The 16,102-nt window shown below is 36.5% G+C and overlaps 1 protein-coding gene across 2 annotated transcripts in view; it reads right to left on the bottom strand.

Annotated features, from left to right (window-relative positions):
- LOC105194006 (E3 ubiquitin-protein ligase Su(dx)) overlaps positions 1-16,102 on the bottom strand; it is a 108,338-nt gene that overhangs the window by 64,518 nt on the left and 27,718 nt on the right. For both annotated transcript variants that reach the window (XM_039448292.1, XM_039448291.1), the window contains exon 2: positions 15,197-15,335. In XM_039448292.1, coding sequence (XP_039304226.1) covers positions 15,197-15,254 — 58 coding nt within the window. In that variant the 5' untranslated portion in view covers positions 15,255-15,335. The remainder of the gene's footprint in view (positions 1-15,196; positions 15,336-16,102) is intronic.

Below are 16,102 nucleotides of genomic sequence, written 5' to 3' on the forward strand. Positions count from 1 at the left end.
GCACAGCATATTGTGGTTGATGTTTTGGGTATGGATTCTTGGATTTTGCATGATGATAATGCACCATCGCACCGAGCTCGAATTGTACTGAATTATTTGACCAAACATCAAGTAAATACCATCAAGCAAGCACCGTATTCACCTGATATGGCCCCGTGCGACTTTTTTTTGTTCCCCAAGTTGAAGTTGCCACTTCGTGGAAAGAGATTTCAGTCGATCGAGGAGATCAAAGAGAATGCGACGAGGGAACTAAAGGCCATCCCTTCGTCGGCCTACCTAGGGATGCATGGAGGACTGGGTCAAGCGTTGGCACATGTGTGTTGCTTCAGATGGATCATATTTTGAAGGAGATAAAATAAATTTGCCTGAAATTTAACTCTATTTTGTTTTATTTAAAAATTCCCGGTACTTTCTGATCATAGGGTATACAGGATGATTATTAATGAATGTTCCCATTTTTTACCATCGAAGCATGATTTATCGACGGATACGTATTTCTAACATATTATTATATTAAAAATTACAAATGCGTGCTCCGATGGTAAAAAGTGGGAACATTCATTAATAATCGCTCTGTGTATATATATACATATATATATATATATATATATAAACATATATATTTAACATTTAATATAGAGTATATTAAATATATTTTTTTTAAAGACGTAAATAATAAATCTAAATTTGAAATTTATTTTATATATAATTTTTTAAATATATACATACATACAATAAAACATTACTTAATGAAAGACAATAGACTATTGGATAATAATCATTCCGTCTGATGATGCATTATTTTTAAAAGCAAATAACATAGCATAGATTGTAATTGAAGACAAATAATGATTAATACCGGTCTTATAAAAACATAAGTTGAATAGATAAGAAGACATTTGATCAAAGATAATGCATGATAAGAATAAAATTTAAAAAAACAAACAATAATAGTAGTTTACATTCAATATTATACACTTTTTAAATTTTTAATCTTTTTTCTTCTATTCTTTTTATTCACTGTAAAATACTTTTAAATTTTGGATATATTGTAGAATATTTCGGTACAATTAAAGAGTTTCTTACAAGAACTAAAAAAGTTTAAAAAGTTAAATTTTCATAAAACAAAAAATTTATTTTTAAATCGTTTATTGCACATCTATCGTAATTTCTTTCTAAATAGGAGAGACTGGGGCAAATTGTTAGACGGGGTAATTCGATAATTGAAAATATCTTTTTATGGGTACTGTGACGTGACATCCCGTTTGGCTGTCCGTCACAGGGATCGTAAGATCCGAACGAGGAGCGCACGCTGCGGCTTTACGTCCTCTCGGCTCGGAGACGGACGTGTCGGCGAGTGCGCTCATAATTCCGTGTCTTTGTTTTGCGTGCGTGTGTCCGTCCGTTAATTTTAGCGACGTTTTGCGGATCGGCGGCTGGCGAATATTCCTTTTTTTTTGTATCGACAAAATCTCACCCGGCGAGCAGACTAGAAGGAGGAGGCTGCCGCCACTGGAGACCTTCCGGACCGTGCGCAGGATCGCAGTAGCGCGCACGACAGGTGATCTCTCTTCATTTAATCACGTTATCTCTTACCGTCGTGCCTGTACGCAACAGTAAGGCCGCTGAAATTGCAGGACGCAAAGAGGGAAGGTCCGGCGTAGGAGATGTCGACACTCCGCGCAGATCATCGCGTAGGAGACTCCGAACGAGGAGCTGCGAGGGAAAGTTCCGGACGTGGTCCCGAGCGCGGGGGCACCGGACGTCGAAGAGTCCGTAGGGATAGCCATCCGGCCTCGGGAAAACCACGGGAAGAGTCGCAAGCTGCCCGAAGACACCGACCTACCTCGAATTGCGCGCCGCGGCGCGACAGCCTGATTAGAGGGTCGCGAGGACCGCGTTATAAGGCGGAACCAATAGCGCGGCGCGACGAACCCCCGTGCGTGGGGGCGAGAGATCCTGCGTGCCGCCCATGGTGGAAGTAGACATGGTGTGCGCAGTTTGCAAGCGTCTCTCTCTAATTCTTTGCCCTCTCACTTATTTTTTGACCGTAAGTCCCCATGTGTACCAACCTTGTTTAACTCCGTAAAGTTGTTACAACTGAATGTGTTTGTTTTCGTTGCACGCACATCATTTAGTATTCTTTCGGTCTCTTTTTATCATATACGTGCGTGAATGTCGTATGATGGCACTTATCGTATAATTATAATAAAATGTACATTAAATTCGATATAAAAAACGTATGGAAGATGTCGATAATTTTGAAAAGAAAATCTTAAGATTCATCTCCACAATGCTAAAACTCGGTGCAACTTTTCGAGCTGAGAACTGTGTGATCAATTAGCTTGTCACTTTTCCGTAAAAGCTAAACATTGATTGGTTACAAACTTTTCGATCTGAGAACTCGGACCGATTTCTAGCCATTTCTAGCATCGCGGGCTTTTATAAATAAACTTTTCCATAGTAATCAAAGAATATCGTAATATTATTACAATTTCTAAGAGCTGGTTTTAAAATCTCCTGTTTGTGACCAGATCAGTACCAATTGTAATTGATTATTTCTGGTCAATTTTATTTAACGACAACTACGATATGTAAGATAATAATAAAGTATATAAATGTAAGATAATATTAAAGGAAAAAAACTAATATAATAAAGGATAATAATAAACGACTTTTATTTATATAAAAAAAACTCTGATATATTTAAACCAATGGTTTCGCGCTCGTGTTATAAATCACAGATTAATTATAGGCCGTAAACAAGCAAGACGATTATTAATTTAATAAATTTATTAAAATCTAAAAAGATTGTGATTACGAAACGTTTCGGTCTTACTTGACCTTCTTCAGCCGTAACGTTAACATTAATCTACTATCTTTTTGAACATATTTTTTATTTATTTTTCTACTCGTATATAAGTACGAGTTCGTACCAAACATTAATTATAATATTTCATCGAGAATGCATTGATAGTATTCGATATTTTCTTTAACAAGTATAATTATTTTGTGTATTACATAATTTTCTTGGGAAAAGTAGTCACCATGAAAATTTATAAAGCATTTTTCAACAATTTTACTAATATGAATTAATTCATCAGAGGGATACATTATTTGGTACCCTTCAGAGACATAATGATATGTATCAGGTATGAGAGAAAAGGACACAACGAACATATAGCAGAGTGTGACAAAGATGCAATCAAAACAGTTGTAGTAACCTGATATCATCAAACATTTAGTTTTTCGTAGTTGGCAGACTTGGGGACTTACAGTCTCTCGATGCGAAAAAGGGGCGTGGTTTGCGAGTTTCGCGCACACCATGTCTACTTCCACCATGGTGCCGCCTGCCGAATTTCCTCGCGCTATCGATCACTTCACTGTGGATCGTCACGAGTGCGCTGCCACGAGCCGAGACGACGGGAGCCGCTTTCGAGGCCGAGTCGCATCCCCGCACGAGGACGAGTTCGGGTCCAGCCAGCGTCGTGGTGAGACGAACGAACTAGTGTAAAGCCACCGATTTCGCCGGCCGGATGAGTCGCGCGTGCGAGAGTCGTCTTTAGAGTTAACGTTCGCCGTGCAATCCTCCGCCGGAATGGGAACACGCTGGTGCTCGCGTGCTGTCCGCGTGCTCAACCGCCGTACGCCTCATCCGACCCAGTCGCGTCTGGATTCTTTCGGTTCCGTTTATTGAGAGCGTCGCCGACGCCACAGCCAAGTCGCGATAATTGTATCATACTTTTGTGTGTCGTCTGTAGTAGCGTATGTATGCGTTTCTGTCTGGTGATTTCCGTTTGTTCCGCGTATTTCCAAACGCTTGCTACCGAATCGCCATATAATTTGGCGTGAAATGAGAGTGTGTGTGCCGAGTTGCGAGTGTGCACGGCATAGTTTGTCCGCCGCTAAGTAGAACGGAATTTTGTCTCCTTCCGTTCGGTGAGCTCGGACAGACGACCGCGTAAAATTTTCCGACCGCGCCCGAGTCGCGAGACACCGTCGCGAGGCCACGCGAGTAGTGTTAGATCTCGGAAATACATTGTCCAATTCTCTATTAAATCGAAGTGTTTTCTTTAAGTTCCCTCGCTCTCCTCTACCTCCCCGACCGCCGTGAACCACCCCCTCTGCCAATTCCGTGGCTGAGCTACCGGTTAAAAGAGCCCGTTATTGCCCATGACGAAGTAGAGTATTTTCGCGTTTCCTTTTCCGGCATGAATCGAGAGATCGGTCACGTTCCGATATAAGAGTGGCACGCTCGCTCGTGCCTGGCGCCCAATCGTACCGACTAACTTCGCGCTTTTGATGTGAGCGATTGAAATCGTAGTAGTAAAAAATGTGTTTTGCGACAGTCAAAGTAATTTCTGATAGTCAGTATTTCTTTGAAATTTAAGTAAGATAATAAGGTTTATTTGAAAACTTTGTAACGATACGCCCCTCCACCGTCCGTGCGCCTCCGTTCCGTCCACCGAACGCCGAGCGTAGCGGGGGACCACGTGCGCGCACGACCGAACTACGCCGTGCGACCACGCGGCGACACGCGCGTCGACCGTGGCGTTCCACAACGCTCCCACTCCGGCTTGGCCGACAAGCGCGCGGATTGACTTGCCCAGCCGCGCGTTCGGATATATAAACCAGCAGTGGGAACGCACAAGGCAGATCCGACCGACTACCCGACCTGTCTACAAACCGAACATTCTCGATCGCTCCCTTAAGACGAGCATTCTCGTCGCTCTCCTGCTCCTCGACGGACATTGCCGTCGCTATCCTCGGCCGAGTATACCAGTCGACTCCGATATCCTCACGAGCATTCTCGTCATCATCACCGGTCGAGCATTCTCGATCAATCACGTCCGAGATCCTCGACGAGTATTCTCGTCATTATCACCGGCCGAGCATTCTCGACCAATCACCGTCGTCCTCGAGTACCTTCACTGCCGCACCGATATACGGCCGCGTTTCCGTAACCTAGTCATCGGCAGGGCATAAACAATCTGTCGATCGAGCGGCCCACTTGCACAGGGCGCGCTCGGGCGAATCGCGGAGGCGAACGCGCCGGCCACAACCCGCAATCGCGCACGCGCTCACACAACCGCGATAGCCACAATCCCGTCACGCCCCGAGACTCCCCGACCGTACGGGCAAGCAGCCCGCGTAACCTACCGCGTAGTATTTTACCGTACACTATCTTAGCCTAAGTATGTAATTAAGTTCTTTTGTTTGATTCTTTTATTATACGAAATATTGTTGCGGATTGTGCACGCGTCTTTAGTTTTCGTTCACGCATTGTCTCTGAGTAACCGCATTCCGCTCGCAATCGAATTAATGATCATTGTTTATATACCTGCAAACCGCTTTTCTTTCTGTTAACGTACCTAACCCTGTATCACGCTCTATTGTTTTGTTAGCAACTATCATTTATTCGCTAAATAAATTGTCTTCTTTCTTTTGCTACTACACACTCTAGGTATGATCATTACGGACACCTGACCAACCGACGAGCCTTATCTAGACCGATCCCGGAATTCCCGCGCCGCACCGAAACCGCGTACCGTTACAACTTTAAATGTATCGTGTCCAGTTGAATGTATTTCATGTTTACTTTTTGCTGTGTGATGTCTATTTTTGTCGATCATACGCAATAATGCGCACAGTTGATCTTGGAGCAATTCGTAATATCGACCACCGGGGTGATTCGTTAATACTAATTGCAGCGCCTATGGGTAACCCTAGCCTTACGTTGACTGCGTTACGAACGTCTACGCTACGCAGAGTTAAGCATTAAGTAAAGTTCTTCATTGATTTAGTTCAAACTTGATAATATTGTGTGTTTTAGTAGATAGAACATGAATATGAATAAAAAATCGTCGCTTTTAAGCAGGTAAAAAGTTATAAAGCGATAAAGATTGACACTTGTGAGGTTAAAAAATCTGTCACCAATGGCATAAAAAAACATGCAAACGTGTACGTTTGTATTTGTTTTTTTATATCTATATCCTTTTTTAAATAAAAAAAGTCTTAACAACAGTTTCTTTATAGTCTTTCAACTTAAAACACAAATTTCGGAATATTCCCGCACTAGTTACGAATTATCCTGGGCTTGAGGCTATTCGTAATTCTTGGCATTGGTCGACATTTTTATATGTACTTCAAAGCAAGTACACTTTCATGTTCTATCTATACCGGTATTGTGAAGGGAAAGGTTCAACCTTTTAAACCGACCTGTTTTCTTTTTGTTAATGAATATAGATTTCAAGAGACACAAAAGAAAAAAAGTCTAACAAATAGCCCCGGTCTCCCCTATATAATAAATATAAGATACAAAAAATTTTAAATATTGATTAATACATTAAAAATCCGTTTATGAGAAAAATAAAAAAAAAAGACAAATTTTGAGTTTGATCTTGCATTGGAAATTTTGCATTTACTATCAATATTTATTTTTCCCGTTTACTGTTTGATTCTTGCCAAAACAATTAATAAAAAACGCTTTTAAGCCATAACACAAATTTTTTTAGAAAATGAATTTGTCTGATATTTATGAGAAATCATTTAATCATCTTTTGATACAAAATATTTGCAATAAATAAATGTTAACAATTTATAGTAGAAAACTTTAGCAAAATTTTGATTCCTTGTTGAATTTTAGAATTTTAATTTAATCAAAATTTTATACAAAAATTCATTACTTTTAATAAAATGTTAATTTCATTATAGAGTACACGCACTTTTTCATTTCATAAACATTTATTACAATTTTTCAATAAAAATTTGTTAATTTATCATTATAAAATATCTAAATTTTTTTCATTGCAATTTCATAAATATTCATTAACCCTTCGTGGTCACCTAAAATCCGCGAGAGGTCAAAAAAAGATCAAAATTCCAATACATTATATTTAATTTTCTTATTTATATATTATTTCATATAATTATAATAATAATTCAAGCAAGAATTAATATAATAATCATATTTCTGTACTAAATAAATATTCTTATGAAGTAATTTTACATTTCCTTTTTTTAAATAGCTTTTATTTTTCAGACTAAATACCTTCTTGGATTGTGAACTGTTGCACTATCTTTTTTTTCTGCAAATGTCATATCTGTATAGTCATAAATTTTTATACAAACAAATTAAAAATTTAAAAGTTATGAATCATACTAAGAAAAAACTTGAAAATTAAAAAAATAAATAAATTAGTGACAGTTTGTTTAATTAGATGTTTTTTGATCATGTTATGATATTGTTATTATATAATTACTATAATTAGAGTCAAAATCAATAAAATTCAATTTATTCCAAGTCAATTATTCCGAGATGACTCATAAGAATTTACTAATTTAACATTTCTGGGACCGGATTAGGTCGGTCAATCACCAGTGCAATCCCGATGTAACGTCTGATTTTAACACAAATCCTTTCAAACTCTAAAAGAAATTTACCAATAAACCGCAAAAGTGATTACAAAACAAATATTTTTGAATTCTACACTCTTTAATCATTTTAAATCAATTACCGTTCAAAATCTTAGTACTTTTTAAATAATAATGTACAAGGATTTTCTTTTTTTTAAAAAATTTTCACACGATAGTTAAAAATACATATTCGTGTTTATGAATGTTATGACAAAAAACTATCAAATTGCTATCACGTGTTCAGTCTCTTAGAAACACTTTACATTATAAATGGCTCCCTAATCTACTTAAAGCTATTTATTTAAATTAAAAAATCCTATTTGGTCCAAACACAATTTAGTCCACTCTGCGCTATATATGTGTTTATATATATATATATGTGTATATATATATATATATATATATATATATATATACACATATATATATATATAAAATACCCGAGCTGAGTAAGACCCATCTAACATATTTTATTTTTCATAAATTTTATTTGCAAAGATATTGAAATAAACTAAATAAAAATAAAATCTTTATTTCAACCACTTGCCAAAATAAAATTATTATTTATATAAAACATTTTTAAATAAACAAAAAAAAATTTTTTTAACTCTGACATTGAGGCTTAATAATTCTTATGCTTTTAATAAAACCAAATTAAAAATGAATTCAAAATAACTAAGAAATTAAACATATTTTCCAACTTATTGTTAATATGATTATCACAAATACAAAATACTTTCAGATCTATTTTACTGGAAAACATCAGAATTATTTTTAATCTTGTCTATAATTAATATTTTAACTTTAAGAAATTCAGACTATTTTAGTGAAATTTTAGCTTATAGAAAATTAGTGTCATTAAAAATCATTATTCTCTGTTGCAAGCCAAATGCATAATAAACAAATAGCAATGGCTACAACATTAAAGATATAAATGAGCCTTATTTAATAATACATTACTTATAAAAAAATATACTTATTCCAAAAAATCGTATATATATTTGTTTTTTCCTACAGTTAGAAAGTTAAATAATTTTATATGTTGTAATAAATCAAAAAATAATGTATTCTTATTAAATTTACAACAAATTTTTATAAAAACGGCTGATTTCCCCACTTTGTTACAAGCTTTCGTTGCACTAAATAAACATGTTGCTACCGGTGTTAATTCCTTAGTTTCTTTTTATCTACTTTCTATGATATTTTTTAAGCATAAATTTTAAACATAAAGCGCATTTTTAAATGGTAAATTAAAAGTAGGCCTTATTTAGTGCTGGACTTTATTTGGCTCAAGTACCATATATATATATATATATATATATATATATATATATATATATATATATATATACAGGGTGTCAGGTAACGATCGCCCGTGGTTTCGTGGATTGATAGATCAAGTAAAACTGAGCAGAAAAGTCCTTCACCATTTTTTAATATTTGCCATAGTTAACGAAATAAAAATTAATAAAGTCTGCGAATAAGCGCGTATCACCGCGCGCAAGGACCGCCCGCCGGTCACCGAGACGTAGGCAGCTGCGGCTGTAGGCGCGGCGCTGTGCGGTGAGGAAAGAAAAGCAGTAGCTGTTTCGCGCACGCACGCACGCACGCACGCACGCACGCACGCACGCACGCACGCACGCACGCACGCACGCACGCACGCACGCACGCACGCACGCACGCACGCATAAGGGAGACCAGGGCATATACCTTTTTTTCTTTTGTGTTTCCTGAGTCCTATATTTATTTAAAAAAAGAAACATAGGACGGTTTAAAAAGTTGAATCTTTTCCTTCACAATGCCGGTATAAATAGAACATGGAAGTGTACTTGCTTTGAAGTACATATACAAATGTCGACCAATGCCAAAAATTACGAATAGCTCCAAGCCCGGGGTAATTTCTAACTAGTACGAGAATATCCCGAAATTTGTTTCAAGTTGAAAGACTGTAAAAAAAGCTGTTGTTCAGACTTTCTTTTAATTAAAAAAAGATATAAGTATACAAAAAACAAATGCAAACAAACGTTTGCATGTCTTTTTATGCAATCGGTGTGACAGATTTCCCAACCTCACAAGTGTCAATCTTTAACGCTTTATAACTTTTTACCTGCTTAAAAGCATCGATTTTATATTCATATTCATGTAATAAAATACTACATAATCAAGTTTGAACTAAATTAATGAAGAATTACCTCAATGTTTAATTCTGCGTAACGCAAACGTTCGTAACACAGCCAAAGGGTTAGGGTTACCTAACTTAGGTTAGGCGCTGTATTCAGTATTAACGAATCGCCCCGGTGCTCAATATTACGAATAGCCCCAACATCAACTGTGCGCATTGTTGCGTATTATCGATTAAAATAGATATCACACAGCAAAAAGTAAACACAAAATGTTTCAAATACATTCAACTAGTCACGACAAAGTTTTCAAAAAAACCTTATTATCTTATTTAAATTTCAAAAACATGCTGACTATCAGAAATTACTTCGACTTTCGCAAAACACATTTTTCATTACTACAACATTAACACAATATAAGAAAGAACAGACGGTCGACTCCGTCATAAAGCACGGCAAAAGTTGTCCTTCGCGTATGATCGAATCGCACAACCAGCAATAGCGGTTAAGTTCTGATTGGACAATTCCAGCATATGGTGTCATTAACTCGACTCAAGTTAAGTTAAACCACTGCGCTCGCAAACGCTATTAGATCCACGCACAACCAGCAACATGGCGATTTTGTAGTCATCATATCAAAGATGCCGACACCGAGTCAACCTACTGTTCTTTCTTATACTGTGACATTAATATGACGCCGTTACCAACAAAACTTTGTTAGCAACATCGTTACATTAGGACGTGTTTACAGTGTTTAAAGTAAATTTTATAATATGTACCCATAAAAAGATATTTCCAATTATCAAATTACCCCGTCTAACAATTTGCCCCGATCTCCCCTATACACAGGGTGTTCATTAATGGTTGCACCCACTTTTTACCATAGGAGCAGGGTTTACCGATGGATACGTATTTTTAACATATTATTAAAAATAACAAATGCGTGTTTCTATGGTAAAACGTGAGGACAACCATTAATAAACACCCTGTGTGTGTGTGTTTGTGTGTGTGTGCGTGCGTGTGTGCGTGCGTGCGTGCGTGCGTGTGTGTGTGCGTGCGTGCGTGTATACTACTGTGTCCAAAAAGTAAGGTGACATTGCATTTATTTCGAAAATTCTTTATTTATTCTTGCAAATCAATTTCGTCCCCTTCAAAGTAATCCCCCCCTGATATAATACACTTATTCCAACGGATTTTCCAATCTTCGAAACAGTTGTAATAATCGATTTCAGGAATGGCCTTTAGCTCCTTCTTCGCAGTGGCTTGAATCTCTTCTATCGACTCGAAACGGTGATTCGTGATTTTTTAACCAAAAACTCGACAAATATCGTTCCACAACCACCGTATTCACCTGATTTGGCTCCATGCGACTTCTGGCTATGGGAACACCGTTTCGAGTCGATAGAAGAGATTCAAGCCGCTGCGAAGAAGGAGCTAAAGGCCATTCCTGAAATCGATTATTACAACTGTTTCGAAGATTGGAAAATCCGTTGGAATAAGTGTATTATATCAGGGGGGGATTACTTTGAAGGGGACGAAATTGATTTGCAAGAATAAATAAAGAATTTTCGAAATAAATGCAATGTCACCTTACTTTTTGGACACAGTAGTATATATGATATATATATAAGATAAATTTTACCAAGAAAAGACGTAAATATTAAATTTTAAATAAATTTTAAATAAATTTTTCTCAAAAACAGTTGTGCGTTGCGCCCTATCCCTTTGCTGAAGTTCTCTTCTAGGAAAATATTACAACATACATAAGCCTTTTCAAAATCGACGACCCGAAGTCCGCGTCCTCCCCTTGTTAACAATTAAAACCAGGTTTTTATCTTATGAGAGAAATTACTGATTCCAGCAACGTTATTTTGGCTTCAAGCGGGAATTAAACATGTATTTGGTTTGATCTTTCTTTCTAAATAAAGATAGACACATATTTAAGTCCCGTTTAAAGCCAAAATAACATTGGCGCAATCAGGTCTAAATTGATTAGACGTGCAAACAATTTCTCTCACAGGGTAAAAAGCAGATTCAACTATTATAATTCATCCTGTGTATTAGAGTCCTATATAAAGAGAGAAGCGACATCAAACCCCCACCACAACCTTCAGTATCCAATTGAGTCCTCCACCGCCATTTTGGGACCGCTCTAACGTCATCAAACACCATTCGTATCATTCTACAAACAGCTGTGGTCACAATATGGCTGCTCGCTGAGGCAATCAAGTATCAATCAGATTATCAATCAAAGCTTCGGACATCAATGTCGCTTCTCTCTTTATATACGACTCTACTGTGTATAAGACAGAAACACTCGAGTTTTCAGAATTTAAAATTCAATTGAATTTAGAGGTTGTTAGAGAGATCAATGCGTTCTATTCGTTTCCAAGTAATGGTTTATAATTTCATTTTTGTTGCGCCATACTGTCTCTTTTAATTTAGTTTCCAATATACACGATGTGTAGCGCTCATCCTGTACTTTTTTCCTTCTAGCCAGCGCTCTTGTATGTTCGTCCGACATGTGCGCTTGTGCAGACCGTAGCATTATTGCCTAGGGTACCCATTTTAAGGACGTTTCTTTCTTGGTTATTTTTACGTGACCAAATGCCGCGTGTTCTGTGCGCAGCATTTGGTCATAAACGTAAAAACACGTAAAAATAACCAAGAAAAAACATAGTCCCTAAAATGGGTGCCCCAATGAGCATTAATGCTACAGTCTGTACTCATGTCTTGAGTTGTTCCTTGTAACAAATCATATTCAAAGCATTTGGTATATTTATGCGAGTGTTCTTCTAAAGCACTGCTCCCAATCCCAACAAAGGTTTCATAAAACGCGTTTTAGATGGTATCGGCTATCCGTTTAATTGATCAAAAACAAGTAATCAAAAACAATTCATCAAAAATTAATTCATCGAACGGACAATTGATCGAAAGAAAATTGGTCGAAAGAACATCTGGTCAAAACGACAATTGATCAAAAAGACATTTGGTCGAAACGACAATTGGTCAAAAAAACATTTTGTCAAAAGGACAATTAATCAAAAAGACATTTGACCAAAATTCTCTTTAAAAAACGATTTCATTTAAAAAATAAGATTTAATAAAAAACACAAATTCTTATTAAAACATTTAATTATACAGGGTGAAATGAGGCCTATAATTATTATATTCCACATAAATTTGCAACTTTCCACGCAAAGTGCGGTTAACCCACCTCCCCCCTCCCATCTTAAAGATAAAACAAGTCGAGTTGAGTTAAAAAAGTTAAGAACTGCTGGGGAGAGCTGGAGCTATTTACTTTCTACACAAAGCAAGATTCACCCCACGTTGTTTTTGTTTAATACATTTTATGATACGAATATTTATAGATTTAGTTGAAAAAACACAATTTTTAGTTTGTAACAAACCACCTTTCGACGCCCCCCCCCCCCCGTCTAACCGTCCGAGCCATCTGGGCGAACAACCGCCGGACGGCAATTACCGGCGCATAGCGCCTAATATAATCGGAAACCGAGCAAGCGAGCGAGCGCTTCCGCGCGCTTCGCATCTCCGTGCGCACGCGCTCTCGTTCCGTCGTCGTCCGCAGCTACGCTCTACGCGCGTGGCCCGAAGTGAGAGACCCGAGATCGAGTGGCGGAAATGCTGCCTCCGGACCGTTCCGCCGCAACACGTCGCACATCGATTCTCGGGTATATAAGGCGGCGTCCGCCGGACGAAAGAGACCTTGTCCGCTTCTGGCCGGTTCACCGTACAAAAGCTCCCCAGGTCGAGGAAGAGATCAAGCGCCTCGGTCTCCGTCAAGACACTTGACCCCTGACCGCTCCCGATACAATTCCCACTGCGCTTCCTTACTCGCCGCAACGGGCTCAAATAAACTTGGGCCCTGTCAAGCTACTTGACGCAGGGCGACTCCAAACGCATCCCGAGTCCGGCGCTACCACGCGTAAGGGGGTACGGTGCTCCGTGCCTCCACCAAGCGCACTTGGTGTCAGGTAGTGCCGCCCGGCGAATTGCATTAAGCGGTATTAACCACCTCGCGACAGGCCGCGCAAAAGTAAACACGAAGACACGGATCCGTGTACACGCCGCGCCCCGCCGTATCGCACCACGCGCCTTGTCTCGCAACACGTTTTTCACGGCCACAATAACAAGGCCACCCGAATTCCGGGAAAAGAGCTCGACGCCGTTCCGAGAAACGCGTCTCGGTAAACAGGTGCCTTTGTAAATATACCTGTAATTAACCGTATTTCATCCTCGAGTATATTGTTACGTCCGTCCACGCGCTTTCGTTTACTATTATAAGTTCCGCGTTAATTACCGTCCGACTTCATCTCCGTATTATTGTAATTACATTACCAACTCTATTTCGCACCATCAGACGTATGTTCATGAGACTTGTTGATCTCATCACGTTTATTCAGTATCAAATAAATACTCTCAGTTTACGAACATCCAAAACAAGTCTAGTTCCTTCAGGTGACCTTTCGCGCCCATTCCCGCACCGCTCATCGTCCGTGCGCGAAGTACGGTCGTTACAAGTTTTTAATCCTATCCTTAATTTTTTCTTTATTCTAGATAATGATCAATTGTTTTTCTCCCGATTGTTTCTTTTTACCAATTTTCTTTTCAACCAGTTACCTTTTCGACCAATTTTATTTCAATAAACTGTTTTTCAATCAATTATTCATTTGATAAATTGATTTTTTACAAATTGTTTTCAAACAATTGTCACCAAAGCGTTTTAGATATAATAGTCAAATTATTTATCCTCAGATATGAGATTTCATGTAGCTGGCCTACTTTGCTTATCATAATTGTTGTATTTTATAAATACAAGCTTGTTTATTTATTTAATATTATCACGTTATTAAATTGAAAGATAATTTAATAATAAATGATCAAGTATCTAATACTATCTAACAAGTATCTAATATTACAATGATGCCAATAAGAACCTTTATCCCCTAAAAAAAACTGTAAAAAATTTGTCGCAAAAAATAAAACCTGAACCAAGTATTGAATGTGGAACCTCCCAATTTTTCAGGATATTTTAGCTATAGAAAATAATAAATTTTTTAAGTAAAAAACTTTATTTTTAAAATATTTTTATTGCGATTTTTTAAATATATCTTAAAATTGATATCTTTACATAGCTGCTGTATTTTTATGTTCTACAATGTTTTTCTATGAGCTACAATTGAAGTATACTCAATATTTCTTTTACTTCAAAAAACAAAAACTGTGAATATGGCAATTGGTAAAATGTACTGCGGTCATTATGATCAATACGGAACTTTCAAGAAATTGACCATAAAAAATTAAAAATAAGGAAATTTTATTAAAATTTCCTTATTTTTTCATTAACTGATATTAGTAACTTTAAATTTAAATTTAATTATATTTTTATTGAGTTCTCATTAAATATCATATGTTTTTCATTAAACAGATATTAAAAAAAATAATTAACTTGAATATAATTGATATTAATATTGAAATTGAAAATAATTGATAATTGAAATTTCGTTGCATACTTATTAAATTTCATCAAATTAAATAGAAGAACATTCATTAAAATTTCATAAAAATTTAATTAAAATTTTTTTACAGAAATGTTTTGGAAATGTCTGATCACATTTCAAATTTCATACAATACTCACTTGTGATGCTTAATTGGTGAAAACCAGGAGACGTCGCATCCTCTTCGCAATGAGACATTGTAAGAAATTTATTACGATTTAAGATGACTACTTTGAAGAGCTCATAATTTTCTCACTGAGTCACTCTCTTTTGCGATATCTGCAATGTCCAAACAAAGACTTAAAGTACAATTTAAAGTAAATGTCTTATTGTCAGTAATGACACAAAGCATTTCCTCTTAACAGTAAAACTTTTCATTGGGCCGCTTCAGATTTCAACCGCATATGATTTTTCCGAATCTATTTCAAAGGAAAACAACTTAGAAAGATTTCTGCCTAAAAATAAACGGTTCGCTATGGGCATACAAATAAGTTTTTAAAATTTTTCGGTATATGGAACTTATTATCCTTATATTTCAGATCATAGCTCATGAAACTAGATCAATTTTTAATTACAAACAAGCATTTGAAAGCTGAAAATTATACAAAAATTATAAAAAAAGAAAAAATAAAAAAAAATTAAAATTAACTTTTAATAGTTATTGAACTTTTATTATCATATTTATTTTTTATTTTTCAATCAATTATAATGTTTCGCTGTTTTTAATTTGGCAGAAGATTTTCTGCAATAATAATTGTGTTTATTTATGCCAACTGTATTAGAAAATGTTACTTCATCTGTAAATAATTCATTTTAGAAAAAATTTGCGTCTTCCGCTATTCTGCGTATAACTTGTGTACAAAATATTCTGCTTCTTTCTAGGTCTTAAAACAATAATTTTTAATGTTTTTCCAAGCGGTACGGATACAATTGCAAGCGTTATAATATTTTATGTACATACAGGAGATTGAGTTTCCTACTTGAAAGAGAAAACACAATAGTTATTTAATTCTTTTTGTAAATGATTTAAAAATTATATAAAAATC

This window comes from Solenopsis invicta, chromosome 4, assembly GCF_016802725.1.
Source record: "Solenopsis invicta isolate M01_SB chromosome 4, UNIL_Sinv_3.0, whole genome shotgun sequence".
Classification (NCBI taxonomy): domain Eukaryota; kingdom Metazoa; phylum Arthropoda; class Insecta; order Hymenoptera; family Formicidae; genus Solenopsis; species Solenopsis invicta.